This window comes from Nicotiana attenuata, unplaced genomic scaffold (assembly GCF_001879085.1).
Source record: "Nicotiana attenuata strain UT unplaced genomic scaffold, NIATTr2, whole genome shotgun sequence".
Taxonomy (NCBI): domain Eukaryota; kingdom Viridiplantae; phylum Streptophyta; class Magnoliopsida; order Solanales; family Solanaceae; genus Nicotiana; species Nicotiana attenuata.
Window position 1 is genome coordinate 204905 of NW_017671517.1, and position 23964 is coordinate 228868.

General features: G+C 37.7%; 2 protein-coding genes across 3 annotated transcripts; one reads left to right on the forward strand and one right to left on the reverse strand.

Annotated features, from left to right (window-relative positions):
• The first annotated feature begins 317 nt into the window (after positions 1–317).
• LOC109208742 (STS14 protein-like) lies at positions 318–1205 on the forward strand. The gene has a single exon (XM_019371897.1). It carries the CDS (start codon positions 564–566, stop codon positions 1104–1106), a length of 543 nt encoding a protein of 180 aa, XP_019227442.1. The 5' UTR covers positions 318–563; the 3' UTR covers positions 1107–1205.
• A 548-nt stretch (positions 1206–1753) lies between these two features.
• On the reverse strand, positions 1754–6761 carry LOC109208740. Of its 2 annotated transcripts, XM_019371895.1 has the most exons (11): positions 6287–6761; positions 5559–5628; positions 5170–5256; positions 4968–5081; positions 4249–4674; positions 3675–4078; positions 3503–3602; positions 3339–3398; positions 3177–3263; positions 2738–2866; positions 1754–2400 (listed from the first exon to the last, which is right to left on the reverse strand). In XM_019371895.1, exons 3-11 carry the CDS (start codon positions 5251–5253, stop codon positions 2098–2100), a joined length of 1707 nt encoding a protein of 568 aa, XP_019227440.1. In that variant the 5' UTR covers positions 5254–5256; positions 5559–5628; positions 6287–6761; the 3' UTR covers positions 1754–2097. The 2 variants fall into 2 exon arrangements, with proteins under 2 accessions (XP_019227440.1, XP_019227439.1); XM_019371894.1 differs by lacking the exon at positions 6287–6761 and having other exon boundaries at positions 5559–6276.
• Positions 6762–23964: the final 17203 nt, after the last annotated feature.

Below are 23964 nucleotides of genomic sequence, written 5' to 3' on the forward strand. Positions count from 1 at the left end.
ATATAACATTTGATTTTTGGTATTAAATTTGCATAAGCCAGACAATGTTTAACACTGAAAATATAATGATATATTACTAACCTGTGTAACTTATACGTAAATCTAAATATTATTTTATACGGAATAGAATATTTTTTTAAAAAAAAAGTACATGCATTTATGCGGATAAAAGTATCTATAGCAAAAAAACAATACCCTTAAACTAGTCAATCTTACATAACACAATATGTTACTATACGGAGTACTATTATTTATCGCATAATTATCTCTGGATTATTTTATCACCTAAGAATTTTGCATATCATATAAGCATCACATTTCCACATCATAATCCACACCTAATTAGATTGTAAACGATTACGAATCGTCCTCTAAGTGCACAATACAACTGTAGCCTAACTCTGCGTTGAAAATAGCAAGCATGTACACACCCCGATACATAGAGCTGTCACCATTCCCCTATATGAACTTAGGAAGATATAATAGCTCAACTCACCATCTCTTCCAAGTTGACCTCTGAATAAAAGAAAGAAAACAAAACAGAGTTGAAAGTTAGAGACAAAATGGCCAACTTTTTCTTCCTCCTATTAACCACTTGTTTATTCTTGACTCACATCTCAGGACAGACAATTGCACCACCACCTCCACCGACAGCGGCCACAACTCCAGCTGCACTACCGGCCGCGGCCCAAGAATTCTTGGATGCACATAACAAGGCAAGAGCTGAAGTGGGTGTTGGCCCTCTAAAATGGAGTCCCATGCTAGCCAAAGAAACTAGCCTTCTTGTTCGTTATCAAAGGAACAAACAAAATTGCAACTTTGCAAATTTAACCAGTGGGAAATATGGTGGGAATCAATTATGGGCTAGTGGTATGGCCGTGACCCCACGTATGGCTGTAGATAATTGGGTTGCTGAGAAGAAATTTTACAACTATGCTAATAATTCATGTGTAGGAGATCATAAGTGTGGTGTTTATACTCAGGTTGTTTGGAAGGAATCATTGGAATTGGGTTGTGCTCAAGCTACTTGTTCTAACGGACCTTCTACTCTTACCATATGTTTTTATAATCCCCCTGGAAATGTAATAGGAGAGAAACCTTATTAGTCTGCAATTACATGATCTTTAATAATGTAACTTTTGTGTGGAATTCAAGTTTTGTTGCTTTCATTTATAATAAGTTGTCATTGTGTTGGTTTGCTGGTATTTTCCTTTCTCCTTTTCTTTTTCTATACTGCTAGTAAATATATAGCCGATCTAACTAGTTTGAAATTAAGGTGCAGGAGAGTGATCAATAGAGATGAATCCAAATTTTAAATTTGATGGACTTAAACCAACTTTCGAAATTATAGGTTCGCGACCTAGTCTTAATTCGTTGAAATTGAAACTTGATGGATTTATGCTCAGTGTAATAAATAATGGAAATAGGATGAGTTGAACTTATTGATTATATACTCCATTCGCTTCTGGTGACCGATATGGAGGATTAGGGGTACGGCAGATAAGAAGAGCGACTCAAACACGGAAAGAAGAGTATGAGGGGCAGGGGCAGCATAATAAGAACTCAAACTCTCGTTCTGACAGATGACCAACCTATTAAGGCATCATTCTCAATGACCATCCTCTCCCATTCCAGTTCTTTTCTCTTTTTTAGGGAAAAGGTGACTGGCCTATAGGACTGGAGACAATAGATAATCTCATGATCTTATGTAAACACGACCTCGAGATCAAGATGCAGCTGATTGATCCAACATAGCCAGCAACAAATGTTAAATGGAGGTAATATGTAAAACAGAGAGCGCATGTTTTCTCCAGTCTCAACTCCTAAATTTGTGTGCATTTATACAGAAGAGAGAAAAAGGAAATGAGTCCCCTCTCAAAGAACTCCTATTAATAAAGGAAAAAAGAAATAAAAAGAGAGCCCTTATAGAACAAACTTTTCCCCCCTCTTCCAACACTGATTCCATATGGGATAAAGAGTGATTTTCACTTACCCGTAGTGAGAGTCGAATCTACTGCTTGGATGTCAAAGAGGCTTACTACTAATCAAATCTCTATAATCACAGAGTTATCAAGCTTAAACACACAATAAAAGTAGTCACTTCACCAGCTCCTTCATAATCAGATATCGGAAAGCAAAATTATGAGGAATCCACTCAATGTTCTTGCGAGACTTTTCCTGCTGAATCTTCTTAATGCTTCTTCTAAGAGATTCAGGTAAACATTGCTGGATCATCTCCATCACACCAGCAGTACATAGACCAGAATCCTTAGCAAAGGACTCCACAACTTTTGGCAAAACAACTTTATGATCCTTCTTCACCCCAAATGTTGCTCTAATATATTCTTCTTTTGCTGCTTCAAGCTCCTGAAATACTCTCTTAGGTGTATAGACTCGTACCTGACAATGGAAACATTTGCTCCGTGATACAAGTACATAATTATTATTTTTACATAAACCTTAGTCTAAGCCTCCAAGGATTTGAGAGCTATCAATTAGTGAAAACCATTACTATGACGGAGGCATTTGCATGACAACAGGATCGATTTTTCATGAACAGAAGATAGATGAATGTCAGCACATTCTAAACGGTTATTGGATAGAAGCTGATGTAAATTTCTAGCCTTTCAAAAAGAAACTACAGTCTGTAAAATGCCACGTAAATTCAGTTATTATTGGATATAAGAAATAATGATCATCACAAACATTAATTAGAAAGGAAGGTTATGGACAATACCGCAGGATCTGAATGATTGCCTGAGCAGAGTGCAAAGTGCAGAAGGGGTTCTGGATGTTCGATCGCATAGGCTTGCCTTTCATCGCCTACCTTAAGCTTTCCTCTAGAAGAAAGTAACAAGCGAAGCCACTGCATCCAGAGTAAGCTTTATCAGCAATACAAGTACCAACTTGGAGAAATCCACTTTGGAGACATACTCGAGGATCAGAAAATACTATGCATGAGTATCAGTCACTTAATATCAATAGAGTAGGGACACGATTTTGACAATAAAAAACAAAAAGATCCTTAGATGCTTTTAGGAGAGTCTTGAAAAAAGTTGGTTTGTGAACCAACACGATTACTTCTAGAGGTTTTGTGTAGTAGAGAGCATAGTTGCTGAATATGCAAGTTAAGCTAAAATGCATAATGTAACAAGAAACCAGCTTATGAGGTATACCTGTCCTGGTCTAGACATTCGACATCCTAGGATAGAGTTCTGTATCACATTGGCGCTGACTACATGACCGCCAACATTATAGGCAGCCTGGATTAAGCAAAAAGGTAAGACAAAATCTTACCAAACAACTCTTGACCAAAAAAATAAGTTTTTCGCATTAACCTTCAAGAGTAGAAAAACTCTCTTTCCGTGTTTTTTTGGAACCCCGTAGGACAAAAATGCCTATATAAGAAAGGTTAAAGAATATTGTCAGCTCAAAGTGGATGTGGAATTTGACAGATTTCTGAAACTATAGTGCTGACGTTTTAATCAAGAAGGATCATTACATGCATCACTAATGCGTTATGTATGTTAATCCAGAACGCTAGCTTCTCCGCATGACTCAACCTTCGCGGATCTATTACTTCTAGGCGAGTAACAATAGACCTGCAATGTAATTCCTCAATGAGCATTTTAAAACACGAAATTGTTAAAGTACGTCACGACAGATGTCCTCACCTGAAATTTTGCAACAACGGTTCAATATCACCTAGTTTGTGTTTATCTTTATATATACATTGTACTTCAACCATTGTGCTATAAGGTCCACTGAACTCCTTCAACCCTTCAACATGAAAAGGATTGTCCAACCGAACATTAAAAGATGAATCGTTCCTTAATACTGGACTCCATATGTCACATTGATCCTTTGGAGAAAAGGCACTTAGTGACGACAAGGATGAGGTTGGTGACGAGAGATACGGATTTATCCGTGAAGGATCAGCAATTTTGCAATATATGGTGCACATGCACCTTACCATGTCCTCGGACAGCTTATTTGGTGCCTCTGGAACATGATCAGAGATGCACGTGCCAAGATGCTCTGCCAAACTGATTAAATTTGAACAAGAACTCTGTGCATACTGCAAAGAAATCATCACATAGAAACTCAGTTCTCCAATTATTATTGTTCTATACAGGGAAAATCATCGCACACTAACATGATATATACGTAGATGATAAATAATAATTAATGCCTCCTTCCCTAAAAAAGGAGTAACTGTAATGAAAATTTATCTCTTTAGCAACTTACCTCCATCATAGAAAAAGGTTGAGACTGACAAGCACGCAAAGCTTTCCCTGGTATTTCCTCTGATAGGGGAGCTCTATTTGACGGAGCTGAATGTTGAGTTAATGAGGAATGGCTTCGATGAACTCCAGGTTCTTTAACTTTGTCTTCTGTCTTGCTATTGGTTTCATTCCATGGATTTGATAATGATTGCCTATCAAGTTGAGCACAAGAATTTTCCCTTCTCAACATCACATCAGATTTAGAAAATTCAAGGCACCTCCTTATTTGGGTACTTTGGGGTGATCTTAGTTTATCATCGTTTACGGGAGGAGACACGGATGAGATTTGTTGATCAAATGCTTTACGGTATAATGAGAGAAGATACTGTTCCAAATGCACTACTTCCAACTCTAGTACTGCAATTTCTCTAATCAGTTCTGTCGTTGGCTGGATTCAATTGAATAGAGTACTCTCAGCATATGACCGATATAGAGGGTATTAAAAACAGCACAAAATTAAAGAAAAGTTCAACTTTGACCAGAATAACCATTAGTGCAACAGTAATAAAAATAGCTATGGCAAATTGACAATAGAGTATATGAGCCTTACACTTAGCTATGTTACTTCACAAAGAGAAGTAAGAGGTGTCGAACGCTCAATTTACATTTTCCTTCAAAATGGAAGTAATTATGCATCATTTTATATTATGTCATAGGATTGGAAGGAGCAGAAGGAGGTACCATAGACATTGAGGTGAGATGAGTGATGTTTTGCGAGAAAGATTTACATTCCAATGCTTTCTCTAGAGCACATGAAACTGCGCCTTGATGTACACTTCTCTCGAGCTGCATTATCTGTAGAGACGCATTTTTAATTAACTTAGACATTAATTATCTGTTGATCCAACTAGAATTAACAGTTGTATAATCTCTGGTTCCTTACCTCTTGCCTCAAAGAACTCTGGACTTCAGTCTTAGATGATTGTTTCTTCTTGCTCCCAATACAGTCTTCCATGTGATCCATCATATCCTAGAGAAAAGAAGCAATATATCCTCAGACGTCCAAAATTGGTGGTATTTCTAACACGTCCCCTGTTCTTTCTTCCTTCCTTTCTTGTGGGGGTGGGGGTGGGGTGGGGGTGGGGGGGGACTTTTCAAGTTGTGACAATTGTTTGATATATCAGAAAACATCAGAAAAGTAACTGAGCAGTTTAAGATGATGTAAAAACAAACTTGAAAGCCAAGAAGGAAGATAACTTGTAACTTTGTAGTCACATTCTGGTATGAAAGCTAAAATATCAGAAGAGGAAGGACACATGGAAGCTTCCTTACCAACTTCAATTGATTAGATGCCTCTACTGAATGATCCACATTGTCATCAAATCCTTGTCTATACGGGAAGCTGCAGTCGTGTAAATCAAATACTATAGACATCACCCAGAAATCATAGTATGGAAGATTACACTACATAAATTTTCCAGAGCGCACAATGGCTTCTGCAGTAAACAAACTTCCTTCAAAGAACTAAAGCAGCACGAAATTAAAAAAAAAACGGCAGCCCGGTGCACTAAGCTCCCGCTATGTGCGAGGTCTGGGGAAGGGCCGGACAACAAGGTCTATTGTTCGCAGCCTTATCCTGCATTTTTTCAAAAGAGCCTGTTTCCATGGCTTGAACCCGTGACCTCCTGGTCAACATATTACGCAGCAGGAAATCAAGAAGATAAGAAAATGGTTAGTCCATATCCATATTCCCATAAGCCCGTCTACTTTCCTTTTCCATACTCGTTACAAAACCTTTCAAATTTTGTTATATGGCCAAATCCAATGAAATGGAACCAAGAAAATAACAACAATGTCAGCTTGCAAAGCAAATACATAGTAACAAACATTTGATTTTGGGACTGTTATTTTTACAAGTGTGCTCCATTATCTACTACAGGCAACACATCAAATTAAAAGTTCTTTCAACTTAGAGAAACCACAAAATTTTTGGGCCAAAAACACAAAGAAAGAGAGAATTGCAAATATACAATAAGAAGAAGTACAAATCCAATGGTTACCTCTTGGAACGCTTGTGTACTTAGAATTGATTACTTGCATTGCAATATAGCTCCAAGTGACTAACGCCTTTTTCTCCGCTCCTTACGAAGAATTAATTGACGATCACTTTAACGCTTATGCCATGAACAGATGTTGAAGTTTGAACATTACAGAGCTTGCTAATAAATTAAGAGCCATGAAAAGGCAGCCTTTTTGACGGTCAGTTAAAAGTAACTACTGCATATATACTCTTCTGCTAAAATCTGTTACATGCAGAGTCCCAGTATAGCTTTTTGGGCAGTAAAGGGGAAGGTGGGCGTCGCTTTATCTTTTTTCTTTCTTTTTTTTTTCTTTTTTTATTTATTTTACAAATAGCACATTAAAATCTATTACTACGACTACAGCTCTAAATGTCAAAGGGTGTCCGAAAGTAAAGATCTTAACTCGAACAGAAGGAAAGCTCTTTAAAGTGGTGGTGGGCTGGTGGCAGAATGAATCCCAATTAAAGGGATTTTTAGTGATTGTCAGGCGGGCCCCTTTTATCTATTCCCTCCGTCTAGTAAATGTGACATACTTTTATTTTAATTTGTTTTAAAAAGAGTGATATTTACTACTACTAAACTTGATATTTTACCTTTAATGATAACTTATTTACCAGTGATGGTCGCTGAATAAGAAAACTTCACTACCAATCACTTCCTTTATTTCCTGTTGTTGTTGTTACTATGTCTTTTGAAGACGTTTGGGCATTCTTATTGAAGAAATTATTTGACAACATTAATCATAAGGAATATATTTGATTAAGATTATGTTCGGAAAGCGACCTAGAAATTGGATTTTAGTGTAATTAGGTGTAATTACATAGTTTGACATATTTGTGTGGCCAAATAATTACTTGGTCAGCATGAAATTGAGTGTAATTAGAGATGTGTAATTAAACTCTTCAATTCTCAAGGAGGAGGTGAGAATTAGTGGTAATTATACTGTGTAATTACAAGTTATTTTTTAATTCCTTTCCTTTTTTTATTTTAATTTATATTCTTTAACATTTTATTTCCATTATTTTTGTTTCTTTTTATTTTATTTTTTATTTTATTTTATTTTTACCTTTTAATTTATTTTTTAATCTTAAAATATATTGTTCTTTGTACATTATTTATCTTTATTTCTCTATCTTTACTTTGTGTGATTCCCTCGTATATTTTATTTCTTAATTTGTTTTATTTTCTTTTTGTGTAACTGTGTTATTATTCTAGTTTTTGAAATTACACCTCCTAATATTAGAAGTAATGAGTCATTAACAAACTTGGCATATAATGAGTGATGTCCTTAAAGTAGAATTTCGTTGTTGAATGAGGTTATAAACTTATTATGGTTCCTAATCTTAAGTTATATTGAAAATTATTTTTACTATGTTGGAATTTGACATATGTTAGACTATTTTTTTTTTTGGAGTCTAAAATTGTGTTATATTTCACATTGCATGTTATTCATTTTTTTGTTAAAATTGATAGATTAGTTTTGTTAAATATTTGAATAATGTTATGAAATTATATTTATAAATATTAAACATTTTATCAAACATGAATTCCATGATGTTCTTACAAAACGTATGTTTTTAGTTTTTATAATTCATTAAAATAAATATTATTAAATTGGAATTATTTTTATAATATTAGTTATAAATATATGGTTACTAAGAAAAAAATATGCATCTTAAATACCAAATTTAATATCATTTATACTTGTAGAAAATCAATCAAAGGCATATTTATTGTAACGACCGGACCGGTCGTTTTGCTTTCTAGAACCCCGTTCCCCTAAATAAGACTTTCCGTACGTGTTTTTACTGTTTTATGACTTGCGGGGATAGTTAGTTCGGAATTTGGAAGGGGTCGGGTTGAAATCGGAACACTTGGTTCCTTAAGGTTGGCTAAAAAGGTCAAGTTTGACTTAGGTCAACATTTTGAGTAAACGACCTCGGAATCGGAAGTTGACGGTTCCAATAGGTTCGTATGATGATTTCGGACTTGGGCGTATGTTCGAATCAGGTTTTGGATGACTCGGAGACGTTTTGGTGCCTAATAGTGAAAGTTGGTTCTTTGAATGTTTTAGAAGTTCTTTAAATTTGGTTTGGAGCGAGTTTTGGTGATATCGAGCTCCAAAAGGAATTCCGAGACCGGAAATAATTTCGTAATGTTATTTAAGACTTGCACGCAAAATTTGGTGTCATTTCGAGTAGTTTAAGGACGTTTCGGCGCATTGGAAGTAAATTGAAGAACTTGAAGTTCTAAGTTTGATTCAATTGGTTTTGGGGTGTGATTCCTAGTTTTAATGTTGTTTCGGGCATTCCGAGAGTTCGAGGGAGTCCGTTTTATGATTCCAAACTTGTTGGTATATACGGGCGGGGCCCTGAGTGTCAATCGGACGAGGCTCGGACCAAGTTTGGACTTGGGAAGCAACAGCTGAAGCATCAGGTTTCTATCATAATCGCACCTGCGCTTGGCCAGCCATAGGTGCAGGCTCGCAGGTGCGAGCCATGAGCCACGAGCCACGAGCCGCAGAAGCGAGATTTTGAGGGCAGCCGAGCAACCTCAGATGCGGAAGATTGGGCGCACCTGCGTGACCGCAGGTGCGAGGGACTTGCTCGTAAGAGTGGATGGAATCGCAGAAGCGGCCCCTTTTTTCTGTAGATGCGGATCCTGATCAGGTAAGGAAAAGGCGCACCTGCGAGGAATTTGCCTTAGGTGCGGAACCGCAAATACGAAAAATGGCTGGGCAGAAAGGTTCATTTAATACGGGACTTATGCCATTTCTAACACATTTTCTTCACTCTTGGGCGATTTGAGAGCTTTTAAGGAGGGGCTTTCGACCTAGCTTTTGAAGGTAAGTAATTTCTACCTAATGTGAGTTTAATACATAGATTTCGGGTAGATTTTAATATGAAAATATGTGGAAATTATGGGTTTAGATGAAAAACCTAGGTTTTGATAAAAATGTGATTTTACCACGAAATTATTATGGAACTTAGTGAAAATCATATATTTATGTTCCTACGATTATGGGTAACAACTTTCTTCAAAAATTTCTGAAATTCGGGCACGTGGGCCCGGGGATGAATTTTAGGAATCTTGCATTTAGGGTTGGGTAATCACTTTGATAATGGGGATATGAACTTTTTGAGCATAAATTGATTAATTTATATAATATTTGACTAGTTTCGAGTCGTTTGGCACCAAATTTGGAGGTTTGAGCACATTCTTGAACCGGGAAGTAGGCTTTGAGATGGTGTAAGTCTCTTTTCTAACCTTGTAAGAGGGAATTTACCCCATAGGTGAACTTAATTAATATGTGTTGTTATTTGTGGGGGCTACATACGCACGAAGTGACGAGAATCCTTACGTAGCTACTATTCCTATTTATATCCAGGTAGTTTTAGGTTTACACCATACTTTGTGGGCACCGTTACCTGATTATATCTGTTAATTGTTTCGAATGAAACTAAATTGAGGATTTTTCGAAGGCTTCAAGTTGAATTTCTTTATTTTGAAATGAATTGAGAAAGGTTATGTTTTATTTATATTCAACCGCGTCGCAAGTATATTCCGCGAGCGGGGTGACTTTTTCCACTACTCTCATGGGAGCGGGCCGTTCGCCTCGACAGGTTAATAGATGCATCGATGGTTCGTGTCGTTCGACCCTCGACGGTGCACAGTTTATATTTATGTTGAATCAGGCCGTACGTCCTCAGCAAACTTCGTGTGTGATAATAGAACTGGAAGTCCCTTTTATATTTGGTATTAATTCACCTGAATTGAGAGGTTATTGTTTTTAAATGAAGGAAACGATTTGGTTCTTAAATATGGTGAAAGGATTGTTCAGTTAATTCTTATTATGAGTTTTATTGTTATCTCTATATATCATGTTTAATTAAAATTTCATATTATCATATTGATGGCCTTAGTAAGTGTCAGAGTCGACCCCTCGTCACTACTTTTTCGAGGTTAGACTAGATACTTACTGGGTACATATTATTTATGTACTCACGCTATACTTCTGCACTTGAATGTGCAGGATCTGAGGCAGGTGCATCTAGCTATCAATTTGGCGCGCATACTTGACTTACACCTCGAGACTTCATGGTGAGCTACCTTCCGAGCCGTTCTGCAGCAACTGGAGTCTTCCTTATGTTATATTTTTGTGTCTATTTCCTTTCAGACAGTAGACTAGTATTCTTTTGTATATTCTACTAGAATGCCTATATACTTGTGACACCAGGTCTTGGCACACACATTAGTAGACTTATGATTTTGGATTTATTTTCATGATTACGATTTTCACTCATTTGCTTCCGTTTAATTATTTTACATCTGCAAATTTCTAAAAATTTTTAACAAAATGAGGAAATGTTATTCACTTAGTAATCTATTTAAAACGGGAAACCACTAGTTTGATCAATGTTGGCTTGTCTAACAACGGTGTTGGGCGCCATCATGGCCTATAATAAAATTGGACCGTAACATTTATTATATTAACTTTGAAGTTTTGATAATTACTCATTAAAAATTTAATCTAACTGTGTAATTACGCTTGTGCAACCAAACAATACGCTTGTAATTACAGTCAGACCTCTCTATAACAACATCCCTATATAACAATACTTCACTATAAAAATCAAGCTTTTTCGGAACTAATTTTCATGTTATGTTATAATATATGTTCTCTATAACAGCACTTCGCTATAACATCCAAAAATATTCGGAACAAACGAGGTTGTTATAGAGAGGTTTGACTGTACACTGTAATTACGTTATGACAAACAAACAGGTCATTATAATTACTATATTGTGTAATTACTAGACTATTATCCTCGTAATTACACCAATTTCAATTATGGGTGACTATCCAAACAGACCCTAAATTATCTTTTTCTCTTTCTCAAATGAGTAATAAATGAGTATATGCCTTTTTTAACATTATTCAGGTGAAATTTAAAAGGTGACAAAAACTTTAGACCAAATTGGTTTAGCTGAAATGACAGATGAGGTGAGAAGTAAAAAGCATACATCTTTTTAACCTATTTGCGGCCTAGCCTTTTGACGGAAAATTGAGCGTTTGGTTATATTTTCAGAGACAAACAGAAAGTTGTATGCTTGAAAAATTGGAGGTCTTCTGACACACTTAAACAAATGTCCAGTGGATCCAACCACCCCATAAAACTATAGTAGTATATATTGCGTGTGTATATTCCATTATTACTGTATGATTCCTGCCATATAACCATTACTTACCAATTAAGTAGTACGAATAACATAAGGAATGACATCTTGTCAAGCTTCAACAATAGTGAAGTTTTTAGTTGCTTACTCACGGTTTTCTGTGCTTCACTCATTTAACCAAAAATCATGCTTATGCATAACCGAAAATCAACGAAAAAATGAAATCCTCATTTGAAAATTAGTTTAATTCTTTTTACTGGTCTTGTGAAATGAATCTTTTCCACTTTGTCACTGCTTTTTCTTGAAGTCCCAAATACACTATACTTTTTCTTCCCTTTACACTATAAGAAGGTGCTGAACTATGCAAAGCAGTAGTAAAGAAAGCAGTGCCTCACATCAAAAGAGATTACAGTGTTTGACCTAAAAATTTAGATCTGCATTCAATCAATTAGATTAAGTAAAATAGAGTCAATCTTAGCTAATGATAATATAAAAAAAGATAAGGTTATCGGTTTTATGGCATATAATATGTATGTCTGTCCGAATGGTAATGAATATAAGAAATAAGGACAGTATTCAATGATCCAAAAAGACGGAAGATAGCATTAAATAATAATAAATAATGATAGATGGTAATTATTGTAAATAAGAACATACGAGTCACCCGAAAAGGGGTGTAATTTGTTGATATTCCTTCTGACAATGATGAATGATTGATGAGCCTTGGAACATTTGGGTTGTTCTTGGATCAAGTAGAAAAATTAGGCTAGAATCTTAATAAAGGTATTTTTCGAATGTTAGAAATAGGGTCAGATTCTCCCAATAAAATCAATGTGTACTCTTACAAATGAATATTTCATGTCCCCTATCATTGTATCTCTTTCAACTTATAGGGAATATATTCGTAAAAAGCCTAATAGTACATGTACATAGAATATCTACTGGAATATTCTCCTTTGTGCCCTATCCTAAAACTAGCTGTTATAACCTTGTCTAGGATGATCGACATCGACCTTGGTCCACGTCGACTTCTCGACCTTGGTCCAAGTCGACTTCTCGACCTTGATCCTTGCTGACTTTTCGACCGCAACCTTTATTGCTTCTGGAACTGCTTCGACCTTGGGCGGGTCTTTATTGAAGTCGTACCGATAACACATGGTGGTCTGTGAATGCCTCCTTAGAAGACATAGCGGGAAGGATTCCGACAATAGGGGAAATCATAACTCTAGACCTCCTTAATCTTTTCTCTAACCCTCAGTATCGTTAGTTGTTAATTTACTATTTTAATTTGTTAGTTAATTAGTTAAACACAAGAATCTTAATATCTATAAGTTAGGAATTGTTCAAGCTTGTCTTCTTGGTGATAGTGAACAGCTATAACTAAACTTTAGTTCTCTGTGGGATTCGACTCCGGACTTGTAAACCGGATTATATTTGCAGCGACCGCTTAGTCCTTTTTAGAAGGCATAGTTGGGCGTGATCATCTACACTTGTGAGTTATACCCATGCTAATCAATTGTTTTACTTCAAATTTCTCCATTATCATTATGTATTTTCCTTTATATTTGAAGCCTTTAAGTTGTAATGCTTTGGCACCTGACAATTTGATGGTTTGCAGCCATGAATTACATGCTTTGCTTGTATATAATATTGAGGCAATGGGATTCAAATTCAAAATTTTATGGTGTTTACTTGTTTATGAAGCACTGTTATTACGTGTGATAAGTGCTTCTTTCGTCCTTTTCTTTGTTATTTTGGATTTAGTTTTCCAAATATTATGTATTGTTATTACTTGCTATATGTGCTTCTTCCATCTTTTCTTTAGCCGAAGGTCTTCCGGAAACAGTCTTTCTGCCCTTTTAGGGTAGGGGTAAGGCTGCGTACATCCTAACCTCCCCAGACCCCATTTGTGAGAATACACTGGGATGTTGTTGTTGTTGTTGTTTGTTGGTATTTTTCATAGTTTTTAAAACTTATGGTCCAAAGTTACATTTCATTTTTTTTTTAAAAAGTGAAATATGTTTTGAAAAAATTATGTCCAAACATATTTTCACCTTCAAACCAAACTTCGTCCAAACCAGATTTTTTAAAACAAATTTGGGAATCTACGGCCAAACACTAGCTTAATCTCTTTCCCAAAATCCCCGAAAACAAATATGGTTATGGGGCACTTTGAGACTTGATCTCTCGAGATGATTAATATTTCCTTCGTTCAATTTTACTTGTTCAGAGGACTAAAAATATATGTTTACTTTTATTTGTTTATTTTCGTAAATCAAGAGAAAGATAATTTTTTTCTATTTTACTTCGCACTCCCCAAATTAATTTTAAGATCTTTTCAAACGCAATCATTATTATAGGTATTAATATAAATATATAATTCATTATTATTCTTAAGGAAAGCATAAAATTCATTGTGGATAAGTGAAGGGAGAACGTACAAAGATTGATATTGACGTAGTGTCTACCATAATTGTATAATAGTGTAAGGCCAGAAACAGAAAATGGGAAACAGTAGTCCTAGCTATATGTTAAAAGAAAAAATGTAAAATAAAAACTGAAACTTCTATTTTATCTTACTATCCATTCTTATATGAAGTGATTTGGATGGGCATCTTCCAATGTGGTACGTAAATCATAGTTAAAAATGTGTTTGCCAATAAAGAAATATTAATTTGTTGGAGTAAGTGAAGCATCATCAATTTTCAATTGAATCTGACAAACATGCTGTGGTTCCATGAATAAGTGAGCTGTCTTAGCGATATTCTTTGAAGTGTGGATACCAAAAAAAACAACATGCCTAGTATATTGCTTTTGATTTTTTACTTATTATATGCGCAAAAATCCAAGATATATACTGAGATCTTCTGAAATTTAATTTTTTGTTTGCACCATATTAGATAAGACACCCATATGTCTTTCTAATTTTAATTTCAAAGCATGATTATTAATCAAGCAGCTTCGTCTTTCAAGAAACTATCAGTACTAAAATGGTCAAACAGAGATTAAATAAAAGGCAATCTGACGTGGTTCTAGTGTTGTAACTCTTCAAAAATGTTCGAGTGCTACATTTCCTAGGAGGTCTAGAGACAGTTGCTGCAATTTAAAAGTTTCGAGACATCAATCGCGAAATTCAACCTAAATGGTGGAATCAGACAAATTAGAAGTAATGTCAATAGTAAGGTAACTTGATCCAAAACTAGTTACTACCTAATTTACTTCAATTCCAAATGGAAATCGTGCCTTCAATTTCCTTACGTGGTGTCAATTAGTAATAAACAGTGGATTGGACGCTAAGGAGGGGAATCTTGAAGCAACAACAAAGTTGACTTATAAATCAGAGGTTCAAGCCGCGGAATCAGCTGTTGATGCTTGCATTAGGGTAAACTGTCACCACATCTCGTTAGGATGTAGCCCTTTCCGGGTTCCCGCATGAACACCCGATACTTTGTGCATCGGGCTATCATTTTTTATTGGATCGGACCGTAAATGCATTAGATTTAAAATTACTTTATTAAGAAGTACGTAATGGAGTTACATAACAATATGCAGAGAAAAGTATGCTCCATTCTCGAAAAATAAGAGAGGGATAGTGACGGTTCTTTGCAGATCTCTAAATTGTAAGCATCTGTATCTATCATATACTAAGTGGCAATTAGTACATGAAAAGTTTTGCTAGTTAAAGGTTCTTCAGTTTTCAGTAGGGCTCTTTTTTAAGATTCAATGCGGAAAGACTGATGGTAACCAACAAGGTTGTGATGGAGTGGTGAATACTTTTTCCTTCTTAATCAGAAATTTCGGATTCGAGTCCATTACTATGGAATCGCCTTTGTTAGAGAGTGTTTTATCCCCGGTATGGAATTTTTCTGTGCGAATCAAAATTTAGTCGGGCTCCAATATAAATATCGGATACAAGGTTGGGAAACCAAAAAAAGAAAAACCGACTGTATACTATAAAGCAATGTACGTGAAAAAAATAAAAAGGTTCACATCATGATTCATGATTGCAGAGAAGAGTACACTTCTTCGCTTTCGAAAAGTAAAAGAGAGACGGTGATGGTTCGTTTGCAGTGCCTAAATCGTGAAAAAACGAAAATGAATCAGTCTGCTTTCTTCTTTTTCCTTCATTGTTGCTGATGCTTTTTTAGTTCTGGTCAACAAACACAAACACTTCTATTGTCGTTTTTAATCATTGAAATTTACTTACCTCAATTAATTTGAAATGATGCTTGTATACCGTAAAATTGTATAGCAATAATTGGACAACTCAAGGGATGACACGTAGAACTGAAGACAAGTGAGACGTAAGTCAGCAAATAACTGGCACCGGATGCATATATGTGACCAGTGCTGGATGAATCCCGAAGGAAGAGAAGCCGATAATAAAGATTCAAAGATTTGATATCGGATAACATTCAATGAGTAGCCGTTACAAAAAATATCAACATTTATAGCCGGCCATTATGCAACAATCAATAATGGTTTTATTCTCATTCAAGAGGAGCTTGATTTGGGGATCTTGTCTCCCTAAATAAGGCTGTAAATAGGAGAATTAGCATCATTTGTAGACACGAAATACTCTGTACACAAAAAGTTTTATTTTGCTCTCAAAGTTATAAAGTTATTTATAGACGTCTGCTCTTATTATTGCTTGTATTTCTGCTACAGGAAAGATTAAGCTCATAATCATGCTTGTATTTTCTTTAATTTTATTTCATAATCTTTTTGTTCTTATTTACTTAATATTTTTTGGGTCAAATCAATTCACTTGTCTATAAATCATGTCATAAAAATTTAACTGCACCATTTTAACGGGTAAATAGTTTGGCGCCCACCTTGGGGCCTAGACAATTGTGTAATTGCTTTGATCCATTCATCTGTTACTAACAAACTTTGATTCCTTCCTTAGCAAAAGAAAGATAAGGTATGTCATCTAATGATGTGTCAGCAATGTTTACAATGGTGGAGCACATGATAAAGGAGAAGAAGTGTTCTAGCCTGATGATTCAATCAGCGAGACCTGTAACGAAGGGGATGAAACAACCCTAGTTCGCGAAGGTCAGTATCCTCGGCATGTGCGGGGCCCAACTCCTGATGATGCGGAGGATGATCACGTTGTTGAACAGACAAAATCTTAAGAGAACAGCAAAAGGCGATTATGGATCACTTCTCAAGGCAAGATCGGTTGATGACGGGATTAAAGCAGGCGTCATCGGGTGCTTTCAATAATGCTAATGGAAGGCCCTTAGTTCCTTCCAGCGTTCTCGTAAATAGAACGGCTCAAAGAACCAAGAACGACACTCCAAGGGAGGAGGTCGATTTCGACGATGCCGGAGGTACCGGTAGTGGATCCGAGAACAACAACTTAATGACCCTTTCAAAACTCAGTTTATGAGATTCATGAGGGAGATAATGAATGAATGAATCAGAATGCAAAAGAGTTTCATGCTCGAATGGATTAGATCTCGGGCGCACCGCCGGTGTTAAAGGGTCCAGATTAAAAAAAGTATATGCAGTTGCCATTTAAACTAAGTGTGGCATCGGAATGGATCCCGAAGAGGTTTAAGATGCTAGACATACCAAAGTATGATGACTCTTCTGATCCACAGGACCACATCACGACCTATACTACGACAGTAAAGGGAAACGGCCTAGCCCAGCATGAGATCGAATTAGTTTTATTGAAGAGGCATGGAGAAACACTCACGAGTCATACCTTAACTTGGTATTCCCTCTTATGTGAGTATTCAATTGATTCTTTTAAAATGCTTATAGATTCGTTCATCAAAGTTCATGCTGGAGCACAAAAGGTCCAGGACAGAAAGACGGATATATTCAAAACTTCACAAAGAGAATCTGAGCTGTTGCGAGAGTTTGTGATCGGGTTCCACAAAAGAAAGGATGATGTTACCGGCGGTTCAGGACGAGTGGGCAACAGAGGCATTTACAAAGGCTCTCAATGCGCTGAGTTCCGATGCCTCCCGAAAATTATAGGAAAGCTTGCTTGAAATTCAGGCAACCACATGGGCAGACATTCACAATCGCTACGAGTCGAAGATCAGAATAGAAGACGACCAACTTGGTTCTTTGGTGTCTTTCAAAGGACGGAATCGTGACTGAAATCAAGATAGATTTGAAAATAATTTTGAGGTAGATCGAAGGTGTCACGACCCAAAATCCACTAAGGGTTGTGATGGCGCCAGACACCATTGTCAGGCAAGCCAACACTAATTAATTAGTAACTTCTTGTTTTAGATAACTCTGAATTTACTTCTTTTATATATTTAAACAATAAGGAATAAGTTCCACTGAATAAATAAAAATATCTTTAACAATTTCAAATACCAAATAATCCCATAGACATCCCAGAACCCGGTGTCACAAGTGCATGAGCAATTACTAAGAGGGTCGAATAAAGTACAATCACTGTCCGGAATACAAATTTGATAGAAGTAAATACAATACGCTGAAAGAGACTATACTGGCTGCGGGTCGCCTCGAGAAATGCAGCTCACCGAGTCTCCGTATCATCCATGCTGCTATGCCCAGTAGGCCGCTAGAAATACCTGTACCTGTGCAACAAAATGCACAGCAAGTGTAGCATGAGTAAGTAAAAAAACAACGTGTACTTAGTAAGTATCCCGCCTAATCTCGAAGAAGTAGAGACGAGAGGTCAACTTTGACACTTACTAATGGTCCAATAATGATAAATCGATAATGTAACAAATTGAGGATTTATATAAGCATGATTGTAATTCAATAAAGTGAAGCAAGTAAGCAATTCTTCCTTTTATAGGAAATTCCCAAATCCCTTTTCATCATTTATGCATTTATTCTCAAACCGGGAAGAAACAATATCACCTCAATAAATTTCAAGGCAAGCAATACAAGCGTGCGCAAATCATGCCGAGGACGTACGGCCCGATACAATAATATTTAAACTGTGCACTGTTAGAGGGTCGAATGACGCGAACCATAGATGCATCTATTACCCCGCTCGCGAATCATATATGCGACGCGGTCAAACAGTCATTCAAGACCTTCATCGAGGAGACAATTATTCAAGGAGGTGTAAATTTTCCTTTTTTTTCAAGCCATGAAAATGAAGTTTTACTCTTTTAGAAAATTATTTGCCACTTCGATATGATTTAAGCAATTTAAACTATCAATAAGGTTGCATTTATTACAAATAAGCATGCTTTTGGGTCCTAGACTACCCGGACATAAGCATAATAGTAGTTACGCACGGACTCTCGTCACCTCGTGCGTACGTAGCCCCCACAATCAGCAGCACATATTCAGTTAATTCACCTATGGGGACAATTCCCTCTTACAAGGTTAGAAAGGAGACTCACCTCGCTCCGAAGTTCCATAACCGGCCTTCCACGCCTTTCCGAAGACTCAAATTGATGCACAACGCTCCAAAACTAGCAAATAATTATGCAAATCCATTAATACATGTTCAATTACTCATAATAACCCAATTTATAACAATTCCTAACCCCGATCGAAAAGTTGACAAAATTACCCTCCGGCCCACGTGCCCGGATTCCAAATTTTTCGAAGATAAAGGTTACCCATAACTTTAAGAATTCAAATATATAATTCTCTTTCAATTTCATGCCCAAATTCGTGGTTAAAATCCAAAATACACATTCTAGGTCTTTCTTCAAAAATCCCAAATTTCTACTAATGTCCTTGACCAAATCCACATACAAACCTTGTATTTATCTTGTAATGAGTAGGAACAACTTACCTTGACATAGATGACGAAAATCCCCACTTGAAGCGCTCCAAAACTCGACCCCCATGAAAGATTTGAGATAAAAATGAGCCAAAACCCGTTTTAAAACACTTCACTGCCCAGGCGACCCTTCTATGCGATCGCATTCCTTTGACCGCGATCGCATAAGCCAAATCCCAGCGGCCTCCAAAACGCACTATGCGATCGCACACTCGTCCCCGCGATCACATAAGCCAAAAATCCAGCAGCCCCTAAAATGCACTATGCGATCGCACTTCTCTCCATGCGATCGCATAAGCTAAAACAGCAGCCTCCAAATTTTGCACTATGCGATCGCACTCCTCTCCATGCGATCGCATAGAGTAAAAATCTGCTGCACTAACACCAGAAAACCAGCAATCAGCCACAAGGCTAGAAATGCCCGTTGGGCTTCCGAAACACACCCGAGGCCCCCGGGACCTCAACCAAACCTACCAACCAGTCCTAATACCTCATTCAAACTTAATCGAGCCTTGAAATCACATCAAATAACATCAAAATCACGAATCGCAACTCGATTCAAGCTTAATGAACTCAGAAATTCCAAACTTCTACATTCGATGCCAAAACCTATCAAATTACGTCCGATTGACCTCAAATTTTGCACACAAGTCACATTCAACATTACAGACCTACCACAACTTCCGGAATCAGAATCCGACCCCGATATCAAAAAGTCCACTTCCGGTCAAACTTCTCAAAAACCTTCAAATTTCTAACTTTAGCCAAATGACTCCAAAATGACCCACGGACCTCCGAATTCACTTGCCGATCGCGTCTCAACACCCAAATCACCGTACGGAGCTATTCCCAGACTCAAAATCCCAAACGGACATTGGTAACACTGAGATGCACTTTCAACCCAAACTTATGAAATTTTCCAAAAAATGCTAACTCACAATAGGAGCCAAACATTCCCGGTCTTCCAAAACCCGATCCAGACATACGCCCAAGTCCGAAATCATCATAGGAACCTGCTGGAACCTTCGAATCCCAATTCCGAGGTCGTTTACTCAAAAATCCAATCTTAGTCAATTCTTTCAACTTAAAGCTTTCCGAAATGAGAATTCTCTCTCCAAATCAACTCCGAACTTCCCGGAATTCAATTCCGACCACGCATACAAATCATAATACTTGAAGTGAAGCTACTCAGGGCTTCAAACACTGAACGACGCGCTAGAGTTCAACCGGTCGGGTCGTTACATTCTCTCCTACTTAAACATACGTTCATCCTCGAACGTGCTGGGAACTGCACCGGAGTTGTCCGAAATCACTATTTAACACCTTGAGCACCTACCCGTGCTACCACGGCTCAGTTGAGCACATTAACTCGATCAAATTTGAAGATATTCTCTTTTATTCAAAACAAATAAGCTTAGAACCCAATTCCAACATCCGGAATTCTCGCCAGGCCTGCTTCCAACATATCAACAGTGTAGCAATCACTACACGAGATTCCAGAACATGACTGCATACCTTTCTAAATTCTCACCGTGCACCACATCATTCACAGGACCATAATAACCAACATTCCCCGAATCTGATGCTCAACAACGCACTCGGTGATATATATAAGTCTTGTTCGAACTCTTGCAACACCGCCACGACAGAAGAGACGTGTAGAAAATCCATAACCAACTGGAAAGTCAACAAATCATTGAGGCTACACTCTTGACAAGAACATTACCTCATTCTGAACCAAATATAATGATCTTTGCTCTTTAATATACTTCAAACAATCCGATTGCACTGATCCTAGATCCAATAACCTTGTCTCACCCAGTACAAACTGCTCAAGCAACAAGCCACCCCAGACATGACCAAAAGCCTCATATGATGCCACAATGTCTAATAGGTACCAACTCGAACGTGATACATAAGAAAGACGAACTCTGGAAGGGACTACTCCACTCACGCAGCTAATATGAACTTTCCTCAGAAAATGGAAACAAAACACACAGAATAGACTAAAGGGTCGTAATCATCATCACAATGTTGCGGCATGCAACCCGATCCAAACAACATACCCATGGCGGCGTGCCAGCCGATCACACATGAAATTCACATAAGGAGATACATATCGAGCTAAATTGCTCATTACAACACAATACCGAATATCAGCCACAAGCACGCTAAGTGCATAATACCATCCCTGAGGGACATATAGCGCCACAAGCTAACAAAACTCAAGCACAATTGGGGTGCGATAAATGTTTTGAAACTAAAGAGCCATCCTGTTCACATAACAATATCGCTACGCGGAACCTCAACACATAAGAAATTTAGCAAGCCGTTTTTGCAACTCACACGGCAACAATATAGCATTACATGAAATAGCCGACGACGAAATAACATCCAACGCCCGAATACTCCTCCATAAGGAGAGCTATGCTGAAATGAACACAATTCGGCCTAATATAGAGCCCATATTCATATTTAAATCCATCCACAGACCTCAAGCCGATTCTGATCATACCGAACTAGCCAATAATCTTTCTGGTCCATAATAACCCCTTTTTCCCATAACCCACAAGAATAACCATCATACCGAAGTAATTCTCCACAGTCCACCACCCAATAAATCGAGTGCCCTCCAGCGCATCAATTCTCAAAATTAACGATATCACCACCATCTTCATACTTGGTTTAATTCTTCAATCATCAAGTGACTATATGCCACACTTATACAACCTCCCCGCGGGCAGGCTCCCACGACCTTCCGTAACAGATAAGCGTCTGTACATCTATACCACCGGCCGCCAATAACGCTTACAAAAGCGATCAAGAATCCTTAACCAGGCATTGCGAAGCCTTTTCACAAATCACCGATCTCAGGCGACGCTGTAGACAATACCAACTTACTCCAAATATCCAAATCCCCTTCCTGCTCATCCGAGCTCGTGACATCCTTGTCAAACACCGAACCGTAACCTTGATCCTCACCTTCAAATTTCTTACCGGTCACTGCACCTAACAAGCCATGCGATAGAACACGATTTTTATCATAACTCCGGAACCATTAATAGACTAATACTTCATCATATAGAAACTTTTCACTTAACTCATTTCAGGAGAACCATAGCAACACACAAGTGAATTCTTATAACCGTAGAATATGCAAATCTTCGAGTAGTGGTCTAAGCCATCACAGCCCTTTCGGGATCCACCTAAGCATAACAGGCCATACCACTAGGATACTTCCGAATAAAATCAATTACGGCGGTCGACAAGCCTCACACGTATAGCCACAAATCACCCACATAACTTAATCACGCTGAAGGAACTGATCCCTACCACCGGTATGCCAATTCAACCATTAGCTAACCAATCCAACCTCTTCCAATTTATCCTTAATTGCCTTAGAATAATAATAACTTCATTCAACACGTAAAGCACTCAACCCGAGTGGCCTTGTAACACGAGACCATGCTGTCTCAAATCCCATGAACCAACTCATACCTTCCTTGTGCGCATATTCACATCTCGACTGGTACATCCATTCTGGTACTTCCTTTACGAATCCGAAGTCCTTCTCTCCCTTTCCTTCCTATGCTACACTGCAAGTCAAAACATCATAGAACATTCTGCCTCTTATCATAAGCTGCTTCACAAGCTCGATCCTTAAATATACCGCGGGCTTGAATCCTTAGGCACCGCAATTTTATCCTTTGAATCCACTAGGACCGTTGTTGAGAGCCACCCACTCTGACTTGGTCCCGAATATAATCAAATCCATGAACCTTCTAGCACCTGCACACCCTCTCGACGAAGCACCCGGCCGAACCACTTTCCTTGAAACCCGCATCTATACAAGGCATAAATCCTGAATTCTTCCCCAAATCTGAACATGAGCCAATAAGGCCAGCCCTAGCACACCCTTAACAATTTCTTTGCTCAAATTACCTCTTATGTTCTTTTCCCTTAGCTGAAATAACCCGTCAATATGCTAATAACCGGAAATCTCATAAATAGACGACCATGCAATCCAACCGTAGGCAGTGGGACTCTCCCACTTAGCTTGAAGCTACCATTACACAACTATGGAACCCAACAAGGTTCTTTCTTCATTGCTGACATGATCTAGCACAACCAACCCGCCGACTTCCTCGAAATCTTTCTGTACAACCATTTATGAATACTCTGAATCATTAACCATATTCACATGTCCGACCTCTTTACCAGATAGCCAGTAGGATTCTTCGCAGAAGCTTTGCCAACCACGCGACCGCTGATCTGCTAACAGGAGATAACCCACCTGAGCCCGTGCTCATTCACCAGCTGCATAAGTCCATTCACTCCTCGTGGACATAAACTAAATGTGCGACAATATCTCCCAATTCAAAGTTATGTTGTATCCTCCTTCATATCAAGCAACTCCTTTCCGTCATATCAAATCTCCCGCCGAATAATGGCCGATACTTCAAATTAAGTCCGTAGACTTAGCCACTATCCACTGAAACTCCCAAATCACTCCAAAATTTCCTCAAGGATGTAGCTATCCTGCCACTGAATCCACATAATACTCTGCCACTCTCCCACTTTGGGCAGAGTTACTTCTTTAAAAAACTACTCGATCCACTTCTTACACCTATCCTTCTAGAAGTTTAACCACCGCACAACACCTTCCACATGTTCTTCCTCCTCCTTTACTGCTCAGCTGATGCCTTAGAAGAACCAATAGACCGCTGCTAACTTT